Here is a 17,388-nt window from a genome sequence, read left to right as displayed (position 1 = left end):
GACAAAAGAAATTTAAATAGCGCATGACTACTTACCTTCGTACTCATTGTAAGTCTTGTAATTCCATTCACCACGCTTTATGACATAGTAATCATTTTCCGCATATTCACGCTCAAAATTGCCACACGCCCATTCGTAGGTGTCGTGACAGGGATTTTTGGAGATATTCGCCCACAGCAACAGCTGTTGACTGGTCTGTACACATTCCTTCTCCAGACACAATTCGGCACGGAAGTAGAAGGGCACATCCGGCCAGAAGGCAATCATCATAACGATTATGACTAAGAGTAAGGCACAAAAGCAAACGGTCGTTATGTAAAGTATACGACGTTTGCGTGACAGCTGCATTAGTGCGTCCATCGAAAGGCGACCTGGAAGTAGGAAGGCTTTAGCGTGCGCAATCAAAGCAAAGCGCAGGAATATGGAATGAAATGAGAGAATGAAATTATTTAATGACGTGAATGAATGAGTTTGAATTACGCAAGTACTCACCACGAAAACCATTGGCAGGCGCGCTATCAGCATCGGCGGTGAGTCCATCCGTTTTGCTGTTGCCATTGCCACCAATATTATCATCTATCTGCGATTCAACATCTTTCCCCGCCGTACGTTGACTGGGTTCAATGTGCAATTTCTGTTGGTTCGTGGTCAAGGGTGCTGTTTCGCTACCCTCGATTTGTTGCTTTTGGAGATCATCGTTTTTGAGGCTACGATCGTCAACCTCATCGATAGCGCATATGCTGGGCTTATATTTTCCCTGATTGAGAGACATTTTGATTGGCAAGTATTTTCGGCAGTTCTTTTGATAGTTAAGTAGTTGTACGATTTCACTAAATCTCTAACATTCTGAATGATCTGAATGTAATGTTCTTCCAAATATCTGTAAAAGAGAACACAAAATTAGTTACATTATTTTATTTAAGTAATAGAGGGAGAGAGGAAGTTGTAACCGGCATCAACAACACCAACAATGTCAGCTGCGAAATCCAACGCAGGATCACTCTTGTCAACAGGTGCTCTTTTGGACTGAGAAGGCAATTGAAAAGACGAACCAAAACCAAACTCTACAAGTCGCTTATCATCCACGTCCCGTTTTATGCTGGACGATATCAACATTTGATGAGACGGCACTAAGAGTTTTCGAGAGAAAGGTTTTACAAAAGATTTATGCTCCTTTAAACATTGGCAACGGTGCATACCGCAGTGTATGCGATGAGCTGTATGAACTAACATTGACATAGTCCAGCGAATAAAAAGAAAGCGGCTAAGCTGGCTAGGTCATGTTGTCCGAATGGACGAAAGCGAAAATGTTCGATGCAGTAGCCGCTGGTGGAAGACGGGGAAGGGGAAGAGCTCCACTCCTGGCTGCATTTGGAAAGATCAATGGCGCACTGTTGCAAACTCGGCTATAACCACATAAACGGTGTATACGACAATAAAGAAGAAGAATAGAGGGGGTTTCTTCTATGAGGGAACTTAAAATCAAACGTCAGTAACATTATGTTTCTTTTCCTATATACCGTTAGAAAGCAATTAACGACTTCCAAACAGATTTTTACAGCCCCAGAATTAAGCTGAAATGTCTTCAATTCGAAAGTGTAGACTCTTGACGTCACTTTTCATCATTAAAACTAGTAATACGTCTAAGTAACGATGAATTACGGGAGGAGCTTTTTAAATACGTTGAGGAGAAACTGATGTCAATAAATGAGCACAAAAGGTTGGATCGTACCAACTCATTCAACGATATATATGGGCGATTAAAACCCATCAGTGTCAAGAAGAAGAAGAATTTTTGCCGAAAATGTAAGGATCGTATGGTTTCCCCTGTAGATCTTCCATAATATTCCAAAGAGAAAATGAGCATTAGAAATGTCTTCATATATCTTTTACTTCCTCTTCGATAAAAAAAAATAGTTAAAAACCCGTTAATTTGGAAATTTAGTAAAGAAGCATTAAGTGCTGAACACATAGACGACGACAAGCTACGAGCGACATCTGTCAAATATTAATATACACGCGTTCTTATCGGCACAGATTTTTTGACAACAGCACGACTTCACGACAAAAGGGTTGTAGTCTTCGCTGTCGCCAAATTAGAAATGTTTCTAATTTTGCCGACGACAATGGCCGCTGTAGAGCTGCCACTAACATGTGAAATGTAAAATTATTCAAAGTTCTAACAAGTATGACGTTATTTTGCCAGCAGAAACGGAAAATAACTTTGATATATCATTTATAATAACAATCGATTATTTAAAACAAATAAATCGACCATTTTTACATTTTTTTTCACAAATAATTTGACTTTAAACTAAATATGTAAATTTTATTGAAATAAAAGGTTTTAGTACGGCAACAATGAAATTGCTGTTTGATATGTCGCTGCCGTCTTCAAAATGTTCAAGACGCTGACTTCAAAGCGACATTTGTGATCAGCCGTCGCTACGTCGTGTCATGTCGTCGTCTTTGTGTTCAGCACTTGAGTGACATAACAGAAAGTGTACCGTGGAATCTCGGCAATAAAATGCAAGCCTAAAATACGTTGTATGTGCGTGCAAATGCCTCAGACCACGACGCAACTAATTAAAATTTATTTGTTTTGGTTTTCACTCCCCGCTTAAGGGTGAAATCTTTCAAAGCGCGGCAAATAACATGCAGCGTGCAATTAAAAAACCATTAAATCTCGCCAATTCACTTGGGCGTATGATCAAACAAATGAATGATTTGTCTTACATCTCTTACAGACATCAAGCAATCAAGCTTTAGGCATGCGTCAATGGCATTTTTCCGTAGACTTTTTAGTTGTGTGTAATTATTTGAGTTTGCGCTGCGAGTTTTGCAGTGACCTTGACATACAGTGTTAATTATAGGCGGGGAAACTGGAAATCAAAATTCTTCGAATCCAAGGAAAATTTTAAGTAGATACAAAAAGGCCGACGAAGTAATTGATTAAAGTGTAAGTAGGTTTTATAATACCATAATTCACGGATTATATGGGATATTCGTATATGACGATTAGAGGAACATGGGAATCGATTTTATCAATACTTGGAATCATGCATTCCGAGAAACTCAACCGTTATTTACAGTAAAAACTCAGCCCCAAAGATGTATGTTCTGATATTAGATATTCCTGGGAGAGAGAAAAAATCGAAGTAATTCGATCATTTTGGATCAAATATGTCACGAGTCAAATCCGAGCATATTAAACCATTCGACAGCTTCAACGATAACACTCCATTCCTTAAACTGTTAGACTATGTTTCGGTAACGACATGGAGTTAAATCCATCTAAAAACTCCAACATTGTCTTAACTTTAAGATTTGATCTGGTGCATATCAAAAAGACTTTGGTATAAATAGACACACATCCAACAGTTAATTAAAATATCTCAATGTCGATATCGATAGGTCACTAGGCTAATTTACAATCAGACGAATTAAGAGACTGCCCAGATGGCAAATGTATGTAAGTCAAGCACACAAACAATGTAAATACGTATGTATGTATGTATCATAATAATGGAAAATAATTGCAGTTAGCTCTCGACGAATTCTTTCAGTTCGGAACACAAATTCACAATCTGATAAATATTTATTAAAACATATGAAAGTGTAATGGATCGCCGAAGCAACAGAAATGAAGGGAAAAATTCTTATACGAGGGTGGGTTTAAACATTTTGAAACCATAGCTATATCATAGGAGTATGCCTCTTGAATTGAAGAGGAGAGAAGTAACCCAAAAGACAATATTTTTTATTTTTGAAAAAGAAGAATCGACTATATGTTGTAACTATAAACTAGGCGGAAATATTACAACTGAGGGTGATTTGGATACAAATTATTTATAGGCTGTGGGCTAATATTCGACTCTTCCAACAAATCTCAAATGCTGCAAAACCATTATGATGTACAAGATATTTATCGAACCTACTTATTCTCAATCAAACCCCTCAGCTTATTCTAAGAATTTAACCAACACTCCTCGTACGAAGCGATACATATTGCTTAAAGCTAAAAAATAGTCATTTCTGGTACTAAAGATAAACTTTAAGAAAGCAATTTGAATGACATGAATAATTCCATGAAAATATTCTGAAAATACACAAATATCGTATGTATTTATAAACACTTTGAGTTGTTGGGATTCGACATTATGTAAATCCATCGTTCTTTTTTCGTATGCAATCTGTTTCTTTTATCTGTATCTGCAGCTCATCACATTGTTTGAGATGCTTTTGTAAAAAAAAGACAATCCTCAATTGAGAGCAATTGGTGGTAATTTATGTTTTGTATATCGTAGCGACAATGAGTAACGAGACTAGGTATTTTTCGAGGGAATTACTGCTTATAATAGGTACAAATATAGGGTGTGCACTGATAATTGTTTGCGTGAAAAGATAAAAATAATATTCAAGGAAAGAATTGAACATATAACAGAAAATGTTCCTTAGAAATTACGTAACCTCGCTTGAGATGAGTTCCTGAATATTTTAGACCAACTATGAGACTAAAAATGTTTAAGTTACTAAAATAAAAGTTACTAAATAAAAATATTGTTTTATTATGATTTCAACTCGAATCTGTTATGGAATATTTGGGAAAAGAATGCCGAGACTAGTAAAACCAGGTTTCAAGATATCCTTATTATATATCATCAAGATATCAAGATATCCTTCCTAGTTCATCAATTATCTTTTGGGTCAAAGTATGTAAAGTGTTACCATTGGTCTCTTATTGTTTATACCAGTTGTATGTTCGATTCGAGATGTCCCATGGATCAAAAACCGCTTAAGAATACGCCATTTGTTTCTTACCGGCATGAATATCTCCGACACAAACAATTTACATTACGCGCGAGTTCATCACTTAAATGGTTGGCCATTTGCATATTTCGTAATTTACATCATAATTGCAACGCAAGCACACATGGAGTACGATCAAAATTCAGACAAAAGGTATACAAACAATGCGAAAAAGTATACAAACATGTATATATATTTGTAAACAATAAATGTCTAGTGCACGATTTCGATCAGATGAAATTCGAAACCGAAACTTTGGCTTTGGTCTAAATATATGTAGATTTATGAAATTTAGTCTCGCTTAGAGTAACAAACTATGTTTCGTTCAAGTTTTACATGATCTATAAGACCTTTAAGGCTAACAAATACCGGTACAATAGTAACGGTAATTCGTATCCTTTCGAACTTCGCTTTGATATCGAATTTTAACCCTTTTTCATATAGACCTCCTGAATGTACCTTGATAGTCACAGTCATTTATTTCCCATACCTTGCTGATCAGCGTATGTTAATGGGGAACTTAAGTTAAGTTAAATTCTAAGTTAAGTCGTAAGTTATGTTATGTTATGTGTCAAGTTTAGCCTAAGTTAAGTTTTAGATTAAGTTAAATTTCAGATTAAGTTAAATTTTATGTAAAGTTAAGTTTTAAGTTAAGTTGAGTTAAATTGTGAGTACAGTTAGGTTAACTTAAAATTTAAGTCAAGTTGAGAATTAAGTTAAGTTAAGTTGAGTTAAATTATAAGTAAAGTTAAGTTTTAAGTTAAGTTGAGTTAAATTTTAAGTAAAGTTGAGTTAAATTTTAAGTAAAGTTAGGTTTTACATAAAGTTAATTTAAGTTCTAAGTTAATTTCAGTTCTAAGTTAATTTTAGTTCTAAGTTAATTTAAGTTTTAAGTTGATTTCAGTTTTAAGTCAATTTAAGTTCTAAGTTAATTTAAATTCTAGGTTTTAAGTTCTAAGTTAAGTTAAGTTCTAAGTTAATTTAAGTTTTAAGTTAATTTAAGTTCTAAGTTAATTTAAGTTCTAAGTTAATTTAAGTTCTATGTTAATTTAAGTTCTATGTTAATTTAAGTTCTAAGTTAAGTTAAGTTCTAAGTTAATTTAAGTTCTAAGTTAATTTAAGTTTTAAGTTAAGTTAAGTTTTAAGTTCTAAGTTATGTAAACAAAAATAAACTTCTAATAATCCCTAAGCAATCGCTTATTCGGCAAACGAAATATTCGCAACACGTAACATTCGCTCCAACACTATGCAATCGAATACCGTTTACCCACACAAGCGCAGAGAAGTTCAGGGAGCCAGTAAGCTGTGTAAATATGAGTATATCCGAAATGTAAACAGAAGCGTAGCCGGGCCAATTCATTGACTTCGCATGTTATTCTAGCTTAATCGGCATACAATTGCATATGCTCGTGCTATGCTTAACCAATTAAATCATGCGCAAACATCAGCAAATTAGCACAACAACAAAAGAGGCGAGCAAAAATTGATTGTGTAAAACAATGACAAATCATAAAGTATTGTTAATGGCAGTAAAAGTGTTACAAATGTATGCACATAATTTATGATTATTACAGACATATATTTTTATGAACTCTTTATCTAAAAAAAAAAAGAATTGACAGCTGTTTCAAGTGTTCACACTCTAATTGTTCTTACTAATTCTCCGTTTTCTATTAATTCACTTATATTCTATTTGTCTACTTGTTGTCTATTTTCTTGGTCATATAAAAGCAGCTATCATCTCCTCTAGTGAATTTCCATAGTCAAACACAGCAGACTGTTCGTATGCACAATAAAAAGTCATTTTGAAAATAGGTATATATACTCGTTTACTATTCAAGTTATCACTCAATTACTTCATCATACTTTCTTAATAAATAAATAAGCGACTAACATTTGATTTGCGAACTTCGCTTTTAGAACACACGCTTGGACTTGCGGTCGGTGTAAACGGAAGGCAAAACTTTTGTATACCAAATGATTGCTTCATATATGTAGTTAATGCTATGTACTCTAAGTTGATAAGATAAGTTACTTAAGTAAGACCAAAAAAAGAAACAAAACATTCTCGTAAGATTCTGCTATCTCCACTCGAAAAGCAAGATACCAAAGTGGCGCAAGAACACTGAGTGAATAGTAAATGGCATAACTCGCATAGCAAACTCATTGCTAAAGCTTAGTAACTTAAATGTATGCAATGCGTATTTTTCATTTATTTTTACTAAATATCGCATTACAGACGTGTAGTCATTCAAATAAATGTACGACTTACTTCAGCACCTTGAAAATAATATGCGCTAATGGTTAAACATTATCTTGGTGGGGTTGTATTTTAAGCTTCTTATCGCTGAGACGACCCAAAATTAATGGATTACCACAAATTGCTCACCTGTTACCAAATTAGGTAGCCAAGACCGCAGAAACAATATATATTTTTTAGTGCTAAACAGTAGTAAGAATGTGTTATATGGAGTAAACCCGGTTGCAATATGCCGTAGAGACTTCGATGTCTGTAGACCTGTTTGTTTAAAGACTGTCCTTTGAGATGATTCCTTCATATCTCAAGATATATTTATCAAATCCCCGCTATCCGCGAATAACTAGAAAAATTTAAAATTTAATCATACACAATTTACAGATTTTGTACTTCTTGAACAAATTAGGATGAAATCAATCGGTAGTAGTCTCCAAAACTCTTAGAACAAAAAGATACTGAATATCATCATCATCATTTGGCTGTACAACCCTCTGTGAGCTTTGGCCTCCAAGCTACTCTGTCTTTTGCGGTCTCTCTCCAGTTTTCCAGTCGGAGCTTCTTCAGATCTTCGTTTAAGTCCTATTGCTCTGCCGATGAATGCTTTCGCGTTCAATACCTTATTTTGGGCTCTTGAATCATCCATTCTTGTAATATGACCTAGCCATCTTATTCGTTGTATTTTGATTAATCTCACCACGTTTTCGCCTTGATTTAGCTGGTCAAGTTCGCTATACCATCTCATCATCCATTCATCAGGTCCGATTTTGACTACGCCGAAAATTTTTCGGAGAATTTTTCTTTCAAAGGTCATCAATTTTGTTTTGCCTTTTTCGCTTATTGTTCATGTTCCAGCTCCATAGCACAAGGCTGGATGTATTACTGTTTTAAATAATGAATATAGAAACTTTTTAGTCCGGTATACAACAATACTAGAAACCAACTCACATTCAGGATTGAAGATCGCTTTCTTGTTAGCGAAGTCTTTCTTATTCCTCTGACACAAAATTATTTAAATATATTTATTTTTCCCATCGTCTTATAATTCCAAATTAGGAGACAGATCGCGAAAGTATATCATGACTACGTAAGAGTTCGTATCTTTTCTATGAGCGGGTGCTAGAATTTAATCCATATGTTTTATGGTTAGATCTAACCTTCATATCTATGAGAATTTCATAGTTCTCGAACAATTGATCCTAAGATATTAAAGGAATTAGTTTTTAAAGACCTGTCAATAGAAACAAGAGATCTTATACTGACAACTTGTCGAAATCGTTTGTGATTCTATCAGAAAAATTCAATTTTAAACATTGATCCTGCATCTAAATACTGATTGATTGAATTAAGCTGAATTTGTAGTTCACTGACACAGCGATAAGATATCTTGGTTGAATATAGCGATCTGCGACAAAATGGAACAAATATCTTGAAAACCTCAGATATACATATGTATTACAGAAATATTTCTTCATTCACATGAACTCCTACCACACATGAAACACACCTCCACTCATATTCCACTAACAAGGTGAACCTCGCTGACTTATCATCATATTGTCAGCGTTAACAACGTAATTGACAGCATTGAATGTGTCTATTCCATGTCTCCGGTGTGTGTTGCTTTGAAATTTTCTGTCAATTGCAATTGCTTTATTATTTTATTTTTTTTTTTTTTGTTTTTCAAATACACTTTGTTCTACAAATGTATACTCAATACACGCTACTAATAGGTTGTCGCGGTGCAATCTCATCAGTGATAACAGAAAATGAATTGTCAGCGAACGGTTTGAAAAATGTTTTTCTCTCAATATGATAAAGTTAATTTGACGTTTAGCAAGTAGTTAGCGACATCAATTATTTATTGTCTCTACAAGTGTATGGCATACATACATACAACATCGAGGTATTAGGTTCTACGATCGTTGTGCACTCGATAATAGCAGTGTTGCTTGTAAATAAAAAAAATATAATATTTTCAAAATGTGATAACCGAATTAAATATTACTTACAGCATATAAGGAAAGCAATGTTTCAGTACAAAAAATATATCGGTCATAAAAATTGTCAAAATTATTATGCGATTAGTATATTTTATACTCGTGCGCAATTTTTTTTAAGGGATTTCATACATAGTTTATAAAATATTTATTAAAATTTTTTTTTTTTTTTTGATAAAACATATAAAAGGTTTTTCAAAAGGACAGTTCTCTTCAGTAAGGTTTGCCATTTCAGAATGGAAAGATATACGATTCAACAACGAGTCGAAATTATTAAAATTTACTACCGAAATTCGGGGTCAGTGGTCTGAATTTTAAGAGCGCTACATCCAATTTATGGTCGACTCCATGAGTCACACTTTGCATCCCGAAAAAATTACGGTTTGGTGCGGTTTTTGGGCCAGCGGTGTCATTGGGCCGTACTTCTTCCATGATGATCAAGAGCGGCTCAATGATAACCGAATATTTTTGGCCGCCTCTGTCGTGCGGACTATTTTTTGTTGGGCTACGTGAAGTCTATGGTCTATGCCAACAAGGCAGCGACGATTGATGAACTTCGCACGAATATCGAACTTAAATTGGAGCAGTATCCGCCGATTTATGCTTGAAAACCGTCGAAATTTGATTTCAGCGGCTAGACTTCTGCAAGCGTGCCCACGGTTGCTTTATTTAACAAGCTCCCACTTTATTTTCCCATAATAAAAACTAATTTCCTTTGCTGTCGAACGCCATTCAAATAGTTGGTTCCACTAAATTTCGCCCCACCTTATACTACTTTTTTAATTTCAGATAATTTATTTATCTTTCCATATCGCATAGAGTATATTTTTAATAAAATGTGGCTATGTCACCCATAAACGTCAGTTCCTATTTATATGTTAATGACTAGACTGGATGGGTTATAAAGACTCACAATATAGAAAAAATTGAATACAAAATAGAGCTTTCAGATTCATGGAGAAGTTATGGAATCACTTTGCTATAAGTGTTCGTTGTAAAAATTAGTATTCGATAAAGATATTCAGCGGAGTCCATTCAAAAAATGTAATACAAATCAGGGTCACCCAACGGTCGGTCCAGTAATCACACCGTTCCAAAGGGGATCGGACTATACGGAAAGGGGTGTTAGATAAATGGGTTTCACAGGGCCTGTCAACAACTGATTACTGTCTACGGTAGCTCTTTGAAGAATATACATACATATATTGAGTAGACAGGATCTAGTCTGGAGAAGTAGGACTGATTAACTCTGCATGGCAATTCGAGATCTTGTTCTAATATGGGTGAGTAAATTGAGAATCAATCCTCACAACAGCCGGTTCTTCGTTACAACGGGATTGATCCGGATTATCGAATCCGACCAAGGGCTGTTATTTCTGCGACCCAGACCTGTCTGGATCGGTAAGTTTTAGTCTTCTACTAAATTGAGTTAAGTAAATTGAGAATCAATCCTCACAACAGCCGGTTCTTCGTTACAACGGGATTGACCCGGATTATCGGATCCGACCAAGGGCTGTTATTTCTGCGACCCAGACCTGTCTGGATCGGTAAGTTCTAGTCTTCTACTAAATTGTCTTCTACGTAGACAACTGATTTACGTTACTGCAATCGAAACGGATCTCATTCTACATTTTTTCTCACCAAAAAGCACGTACTAATTAATCAGTGTAACTTATACAAGCTAATCTGACATAACAACCACTACAGAAGACACATAAAAGATCATACAAACACAACGATTAACCAGTTTACTAGTCACACGTGCCCCCTCAGTTGAAATCCGCCACCGGTATTACGCAAATTCACAACAGAAACGCCCCGCAATTATAACTCAAGCCGGAAAACAAAGAAATTAAGATGTACAAAACAAAGAGCGGCAACAAGGAAGAGAATGTGATGCAAAAAAAAAACAAAAAGAAGTTGCCCCGGATGAAAGCATCAATTCAAAACGACGTAGGAAAATTACTACTAAAGATTTAAATACCAGGTTTATATAGACGTACGACGACAACCCACACAGAACGGCAAATTGTGAAAGATAGACGCACAAGCATGCAGAGAGGTACATCCATGCCATCGACTTGAAATTAACATTTTATGCACGTTACTTTACACGATTTAAAAAGAACACGAAAAAAGAGAAAAAATATGTTACAGAACACGTACACAGCTCGCAGCAGAGAACGTACGCATGCGCACTCCCTGCTACAATACCCAAAGCATGTGTATGTACAGATGTATGCAGGTAGAATGTGTTGTGGATACAAATATATGGGAGCACATAACTACAAGCATACAATACATGTTTCTACTTCGCTCTAAGGTTATGGCATGCGGGCTTGCCTTTGCCGGGCCATGCCATGCCAAGCCACACCACCGGCACGTTACGGTTCAACGCTGCCAGCGGGAGGAAGTGACGTTATGAGAATCACTTCAAATGTTGGTGAATTGAATTGAAAGCTAATGAAGTGACACGCGGCATGGAGTGAGTTGGTATATTGGAGAACTCGTTTGGTATTTGTTAAAGCGATCGATAAATTGATTGGTTATTGTTGATGTTTTGAGAACGACGATCATGTCTAGATACAAACATACAAACGTACATATTTCTAAATTGTTATATGTAGTTTCGTATGTATTTATACATAGGTACTCGTATATGAAGGTAATGCAAACAAAAGAATGTTACATTTTATGAAATCTTTTAAACATTTTTCTGATATCAGGCCAGGTTGTCGGAACGATATTTATGATCAGTTGAAATATCATATACTATATGTAAGTCTAAGAAAAACTTAAAGTGAACCCGACCGCTTAGTCTGATCGTTGACTCAAACAGTCTTCTCTTAATTCTACGAAAATTAGACTGTATGTCTTATTTGTGGGATGTTTCCCAATTGTCAATGTGTCAATGACATACATATTTGGCACATTTTCCTAAATGTTCAATCAGATGACAGTTGTTTATTTAACGGTTAAGTGATGGCATTAACTCGTAAACAATTTTCAATAAAAATCAGAAACCTCATGAAACTATTTCTAGATTTTGAAGTATGTATATACATACATATATCTTTAGGTATAGGCACATAATTATGAATACATCCGTTAGAAATGAATGAGGAAGCAAATGCACATATTTTATTGGCCTGATCTTGTCCAATAAATTAGTTACGGTTTTAGAAAACCCAAAATCGACGTAGACGTCAATAAAAAGACTTGACCTATACCTATTACACGGTCACCTAACTATTTTTTGATGGTTTCTAGATCCGATACGGTCACTCGAGTAATAACTAGAGTCCGGCGATCAATAGCCCTTGACATCAGCATCTGCATAATCCCAAAATTGGCAACTAGTAATAATCGAGTTGCAACCAATCGTTGACGACTTAACGCAATACGCCGACCAAACTGTGACACGCTTTAAACGCCATTCACAGTAGAGCCACTAGCAACTTGCTTGTCTCCTCCTTGGAGTCAAACAACCACTTTTAGCAGACGAAGAGCTCGAGTTGTCACGCGAAACCAGTGTGATCCTTGCGCAATTTCGTTCGGGATATTGTAGCAGGTTAAACTCCTACCTATCCAGACTTAACATCGACATTCAGAATACAAGGACATATCTGTAAAGTCCCCGCATAACACCTCTTTGCATGAACAACGAACCCAACTCAACTAACACCACTTTCCCTTTGGTCCGACCCCAACGAAACAGCATGTTTCCTGGACCTCTCGTTAGATGACCTCGAAGACAACTAGATTTGCTAGATTTGTGCTTTCCGTTCCAGCAGGTCTGGATAATCGTTACAACAACAACAAGAACCATGACAACAACAAGAGCCACTCTTTGTATACCAATAAGAATTCAGTCGAATTGATCGAATCTGCCGTAAGATGAGTTTGAAGGAAATATTCGCGACAATTATCCATAAATAGGGTTTTATGCATTTCCGAGGGCTTCAAATGGATAATTCCCTTGAGAATAATTTGACTAACACCTTGTTTTTGGCAATGCGTAATTGTTACATTTCCAATTCTTTGGACGGTACTTAACCAAAAAACAAAAACCAAACAGGATTTGAAATCGGAGGCCATTCATTTCATTGGTATCTGCCCAAAAAATCCAAAGCTTAATCCAAACCAGGATCGCGACGATATTGTTCTGATTTTACAAGTTAACTTAAGTTCTTGATTAGAAAAGTTTCTGGCTAAACGTCATTAAACTTAATCATGGGCCTTCAAATTTCAAGAACGATAAGTGCTTACACTAATTTAGAGCAATACGGAATAGAGAATTATCAGAAAAATACGTAAGCAGAGAATTTGCGTAAAACCTGGCAGTTACTACAGTCCCTCCACCCGCACTCCTACTGCGCACATTCAACTCCAGCAAGCAGCATCTCATTCATGTGTTGCTGTTGTTGCTTTTACTGCGAAATCTTGTTTCTGCGCAACAGTCCGTTTTAACTTCTTGGAGCTGCGAAACCGGTTTCCCGGCATTTCGGTATTTTGGCGCTTCATGTTTATGTTTATTTTGTTCATTTTTATTCAAGTTTTTCACTATTATCACGTTTATCGTTGGCTACGCCAGAGCGCACAGTGATCGCATCCCAATTTAAGCTAGCCATGAGGGTTGCCAAGTATACATATTTATATATGCGAAGCAGAAAAGGAGGAGTAACAAACCAAAAGCCATATAACAGATATTTTATGTGTCTGTTAAAATTAATAGGGAATCTGAAAATATCTTTGATCTGACAAAACTTAGCAAATTTGAGTAAGTGTTTCTGTATCGCAAATAAACATATTTAAGTCAATCAGCAATCCACTATATTTCGCAAGCAGAAGCTTGGCAGCCCTAACGTCTCTCTTTGTTGTTGTTTCTTTCTTTTGTTTTGTTGCAGCTCGAGCGGGCAACTAGAATGTCAACGCAAGCCAGCGTTCATTGGAGGGGAAATGTAGACAGTTCAAAACGTTTTCTACTTTGCATGTACATATATATGTAGATACGTATTTGTTTAAAAAAAAGAAAGGTTGACGCACAAGCCGCGCAGCCACAAAAAAGTAGAAACAGGAATTTCTGATAAGTCGACTTAACAGGTATTTTTCGACACACACCACGTACACATATCACACGCACATATACACAAACACAAATTTTATATAAACGTTAGACATAATTACCAGCTTTGAGCGCTCCACATGGATCCATGCAATATTTAACTATTTAACATAGGCCGGCGCATTGCTTGTAAAATATTGCGAATAAATTTTCAAAATATGCACATATGTTTTGTATTTGAAACATTCAAAAGTACGCCACAATACGCACGTCTCGCTGCACAAGCAATTTCCCACACTCTCGGTTAATTCATAAGCTTGTGTTAATTTTTAATGCTTACAACAGCCTCACTTTATTCAACTTTTCACACACTTGTCAATTCTGACATTCTCTTTTGATGCTAAACATAACATTCCTTCACTACTTCACTTTTCATACAATAACTCAATTCAATTTAGCAATTATTGATGCTATATTTTTATTAATCTTCACACTTTGGCACTGCACTTTTCAATGGATTCTCCACAATTTTCAAATTCGTTTTGTTTTGTCTCACTTTCTTTTAAGCGCATTCCGGCGATCGCAAACGTACAAGCAAGCAATTGAGATCAAGTCAACTGCAACCCGTCAGAATAATATTACCGCACAACACACGTTCGTTTTGCCACTACTTTTCAGACTGAACGAAGCCGACGCCATCGGCTGGAGAAATGGTGCTGTTCTTTCGTTTGCGACAACGGCAGCGCACAGTGGGACGAAAGTGTTGATGGGTGTTGGAGATTTTTTTGTTAAATTATTACTGAGTATACAACAGCTAATCTGCAATTTATGTATTTGCAAGCCATAAAAATAATGTTCAATCAATTTTTGCTCACATGCATATAATTTTTCACTGTTCTAAACAAAAATAATATAATTTGCATGCATTCAATTTCTCACTGCTCAGCTGCTCGTATAAAATGCAGCGATCATTGCAAAACAACAAACACACAAGTAGATTTGTAGGTTTGTGCAGTAAACCAAGCCAATGTAGCAATGCAGTACACTACACACATACAAGCGCTCGTTGCTATGTTTGTTGTAAGTAGTGGTTTGTGAGAGCATCGTCGAAAAATGAGAGAGACAAAGGGGAAAGTAGTAAATGCAGAGAAAATAAGTATTAATGCAAGTATGTAGTTATGTATTGTATTGCTAATTATTAAAAAAAAATTGAAATTATTTATTAAAAATACAATTTAAAAATTCATAAAAAACTATATTTTGATTTATATATAAATATTTAGTAATAATACAAAATACTTATAAATATAAGTAACCATATTAATTTTGATACTCATGCACGATTCTAAACATTTGCATACTTTTAGGCGGTAATGAGAAGTGAACTGCAAGAAAAACTTGCCTTGCTAGTCGATATCTGACAACAAATATATAAATATACATACATAAATAGTTAACATTTACAGAAAAATCTTTTTAATTTTGTATATTTTGCAGTCTTTCTTATAGTCTTTATTTGATATTAGTATATACATCAAAAATTTATGTAAAAGTACATAAATTGCAGTTTCGGTCTTTATCTTGTTATCAATTGTAGTTTTTAATGATTATTCAAATGGCTCCTTTAGCACTTTGCCCTGATCAATGCCATAAATAAATTCGTTATCACGCACATAAGCCCAAGCCATTCGTCTTGAAGTCCAAGCAAAACCAATATCACCTTTCGGTCCAATAGTTATAGCACCACCAGTTCCACCCAAACGTTCGGTCATCTCTTTGCATGCCACTTCAGTGGCTTCTTGTGCTGACATATTCCCGTAACGTATGTTTGCCAGAATCTTTTGTGCCAAATTGAAGCGCATTATTGTCTCACCATGACCTGTGGTAGAGGTGCCGCCCCATTTATTATCGGCGTATGTACCACAACCTAGCAAGGGTGTGTCACCTATACGCCCAGGCACTTTGCCTGTTATGCCCCCAGTTGATGTAGCGACAGCGATATTGCCTTTCACATCGATGGCTACGGCGCCCACAGTGCCTGGTTCACCTGGACGCTCCTTAACAGCTGTATCCAACTCTGTGGCCGCATATGTGGTATCTTTACCCTCCGATTGTTGTTTCTTGAATAATGTCAATGCTTCACATGCACTTGGGGTCACTAATGAACCTGGCGACAATTGTACTGCACCATTTGCCAAAGCAAATTTTTGTGCACTTTCACCACCTAAAAACGTGTGATTCGTTCTCTCCATGACATGTCTTGCCACCGTAATGGGATATTTGATGTCGTGCAGCAGTGTTACGCAACCAGCTCGCAATTGAGAACCTTCCATAATGCTAGCTTCCACTTCCACGTTGCCATCACTATTAAGACAAGCACCATATCCAGCATTGAAATTTTCATCTTCTTCCATTGCGCGTACAGCCGCTTCGACGGCATCCAGCGCAGAACCGGCTTCGATGCCACCACATTTCTTTGAGGGCATCAACAATGGCAAACCAGCTTTCAAAGCCAACTTCATGCCTTGCACTTTGCCAGGCACACGCGCATCACTTATACCACCGGCTCCGCCATGTACTAGTAGCATTGGTGTGGACATTTCTAAAGATTTCGTTTTATGGCTGCAAAACGTAGTTGCATATTTATTAAAACGTATTTTCAATGTTCCTTGACAATTTTTTATTATTTACTCACTGTGCAGCTATAAATCAACGAACGATGCACGTCGAGGAATTTTACCGCTTTGTCTAGAAAAACAATTGCACGGCCCCTTTTTATCATTATCATTGTTTACGCTCAACTTACAGCCTTATCTCAGCTGGAAGTTTGTATTGGAAAATTAACATAACCAAAACAAACAAAATTGGAAAATTAAAGTCATAATAAAAACAAAAACAAAAGCGAAGTGCGTTCAAAAGAGAAAAGCCAATAATTACCACCTAGTCTAGAAAAACAATTGCACGGCCCCTTTTTATCATTATCATTGTTTACGCTCAACTTACAGCCTTATCTCAGCTGGAAGTTTGTATTGGAAAATTAACATAACCAAAACAAACAAAATTGGAAAATTAAAGTCATAATAAAAACAAAAACAAAAGCGAAGTGCGTTCAAAAGAGAAAAGCCAATAATTACCACCAATATGAAAATCTTCTTTATAGGAATTGGAATTAAAATTTTAAAGTTTTCACAAACTAAATGAATTTTCGAAGGTTGTATATTTCAATTAGAATATACATTTAAACAAATCAGTAAAGATAT

General features: G+C 35.9%; 2 protein-coding genes across 4 annotated transcripts in view; both read right to left on the bottom strand.

Annotated features, from left to right (window-relative positions):
* Nucleotides 1–17,388, bottom strand: part of LOC105210522 (protein gone early) — a 92,451-nt gene that overhangs the window by 51,738 nt on the left and 23,325 nt on the right. The window contains exons 1-3 of one of the 3 annotated variants that reach the window (XM_054232270.1): nucleotides 14,251–14,824; nucleotides 493–880; nucleotides 36–386 (exon numbers count right to left, since the gene is read on the bottom strand). In XM_054232270.1, coding sequence (XP_054088245.1) covers nucleotides 36–386; nucleotides 493–772 — 631 coding nt within the window. In that variant the 5' untranslated portion in view covers nucleotides 773–880; nucleotides 14,251–14,824. Of the gene's footprint in view, nucleotides 1–35; nucleotides 387–492; nucleotides 881–14,250; nucleotides 14,825–17,388 lie in introns of those variants that run through there. The other 2 variants (XM_054232272.1, XM_054232271.1) reach the window with 2 other exon arrangements.
* LOC105210523 (probable isoaspartyl peptidase/L-asparaginase CG7860) lies at nucleotides 15,292–16,982 on the bottom strand. Its single transcript, XM_011181534.3, has 2 exons — nucleotides 16,824–16,982; nucleotides 15,292–16,750 (listed from the first exon to the last, which is right to left on the bottom strand). Exon 2 carries the CDS (start codon nucleotides 16,726–16,728, stop codon nucleotides 15,736–15,738), a length of 993 nt encoding a protein of 330 aa, XP_011179836.1. The 5' UTR covers nucleotides 16,729–16,750; nucleotides 16,824–16,982; the 3' UTR covers nucleotides 15,292–15,735.

Source organism: Zeugodacus cucurbitae, chromosome 5 (assembly GCF_028554725.1).
Source record: "Zeugodacus cucurbitae isolate PBARC_wt_2022May chromosome 5, idZeuCucr1.2, whole genome shotgun sequence".
Classification (NCBI taxonomy): Eukaryota; Metazoa; Arthropoda; class Insecta; order Diptera; family Tephritidae; genus Zeugodacus; species Zeugodacus cucurbitae.
Note: the sequence above shows the minus strand (reverse complement) of the source record. Positions and strands in the feature narration are given on the sequence as shown.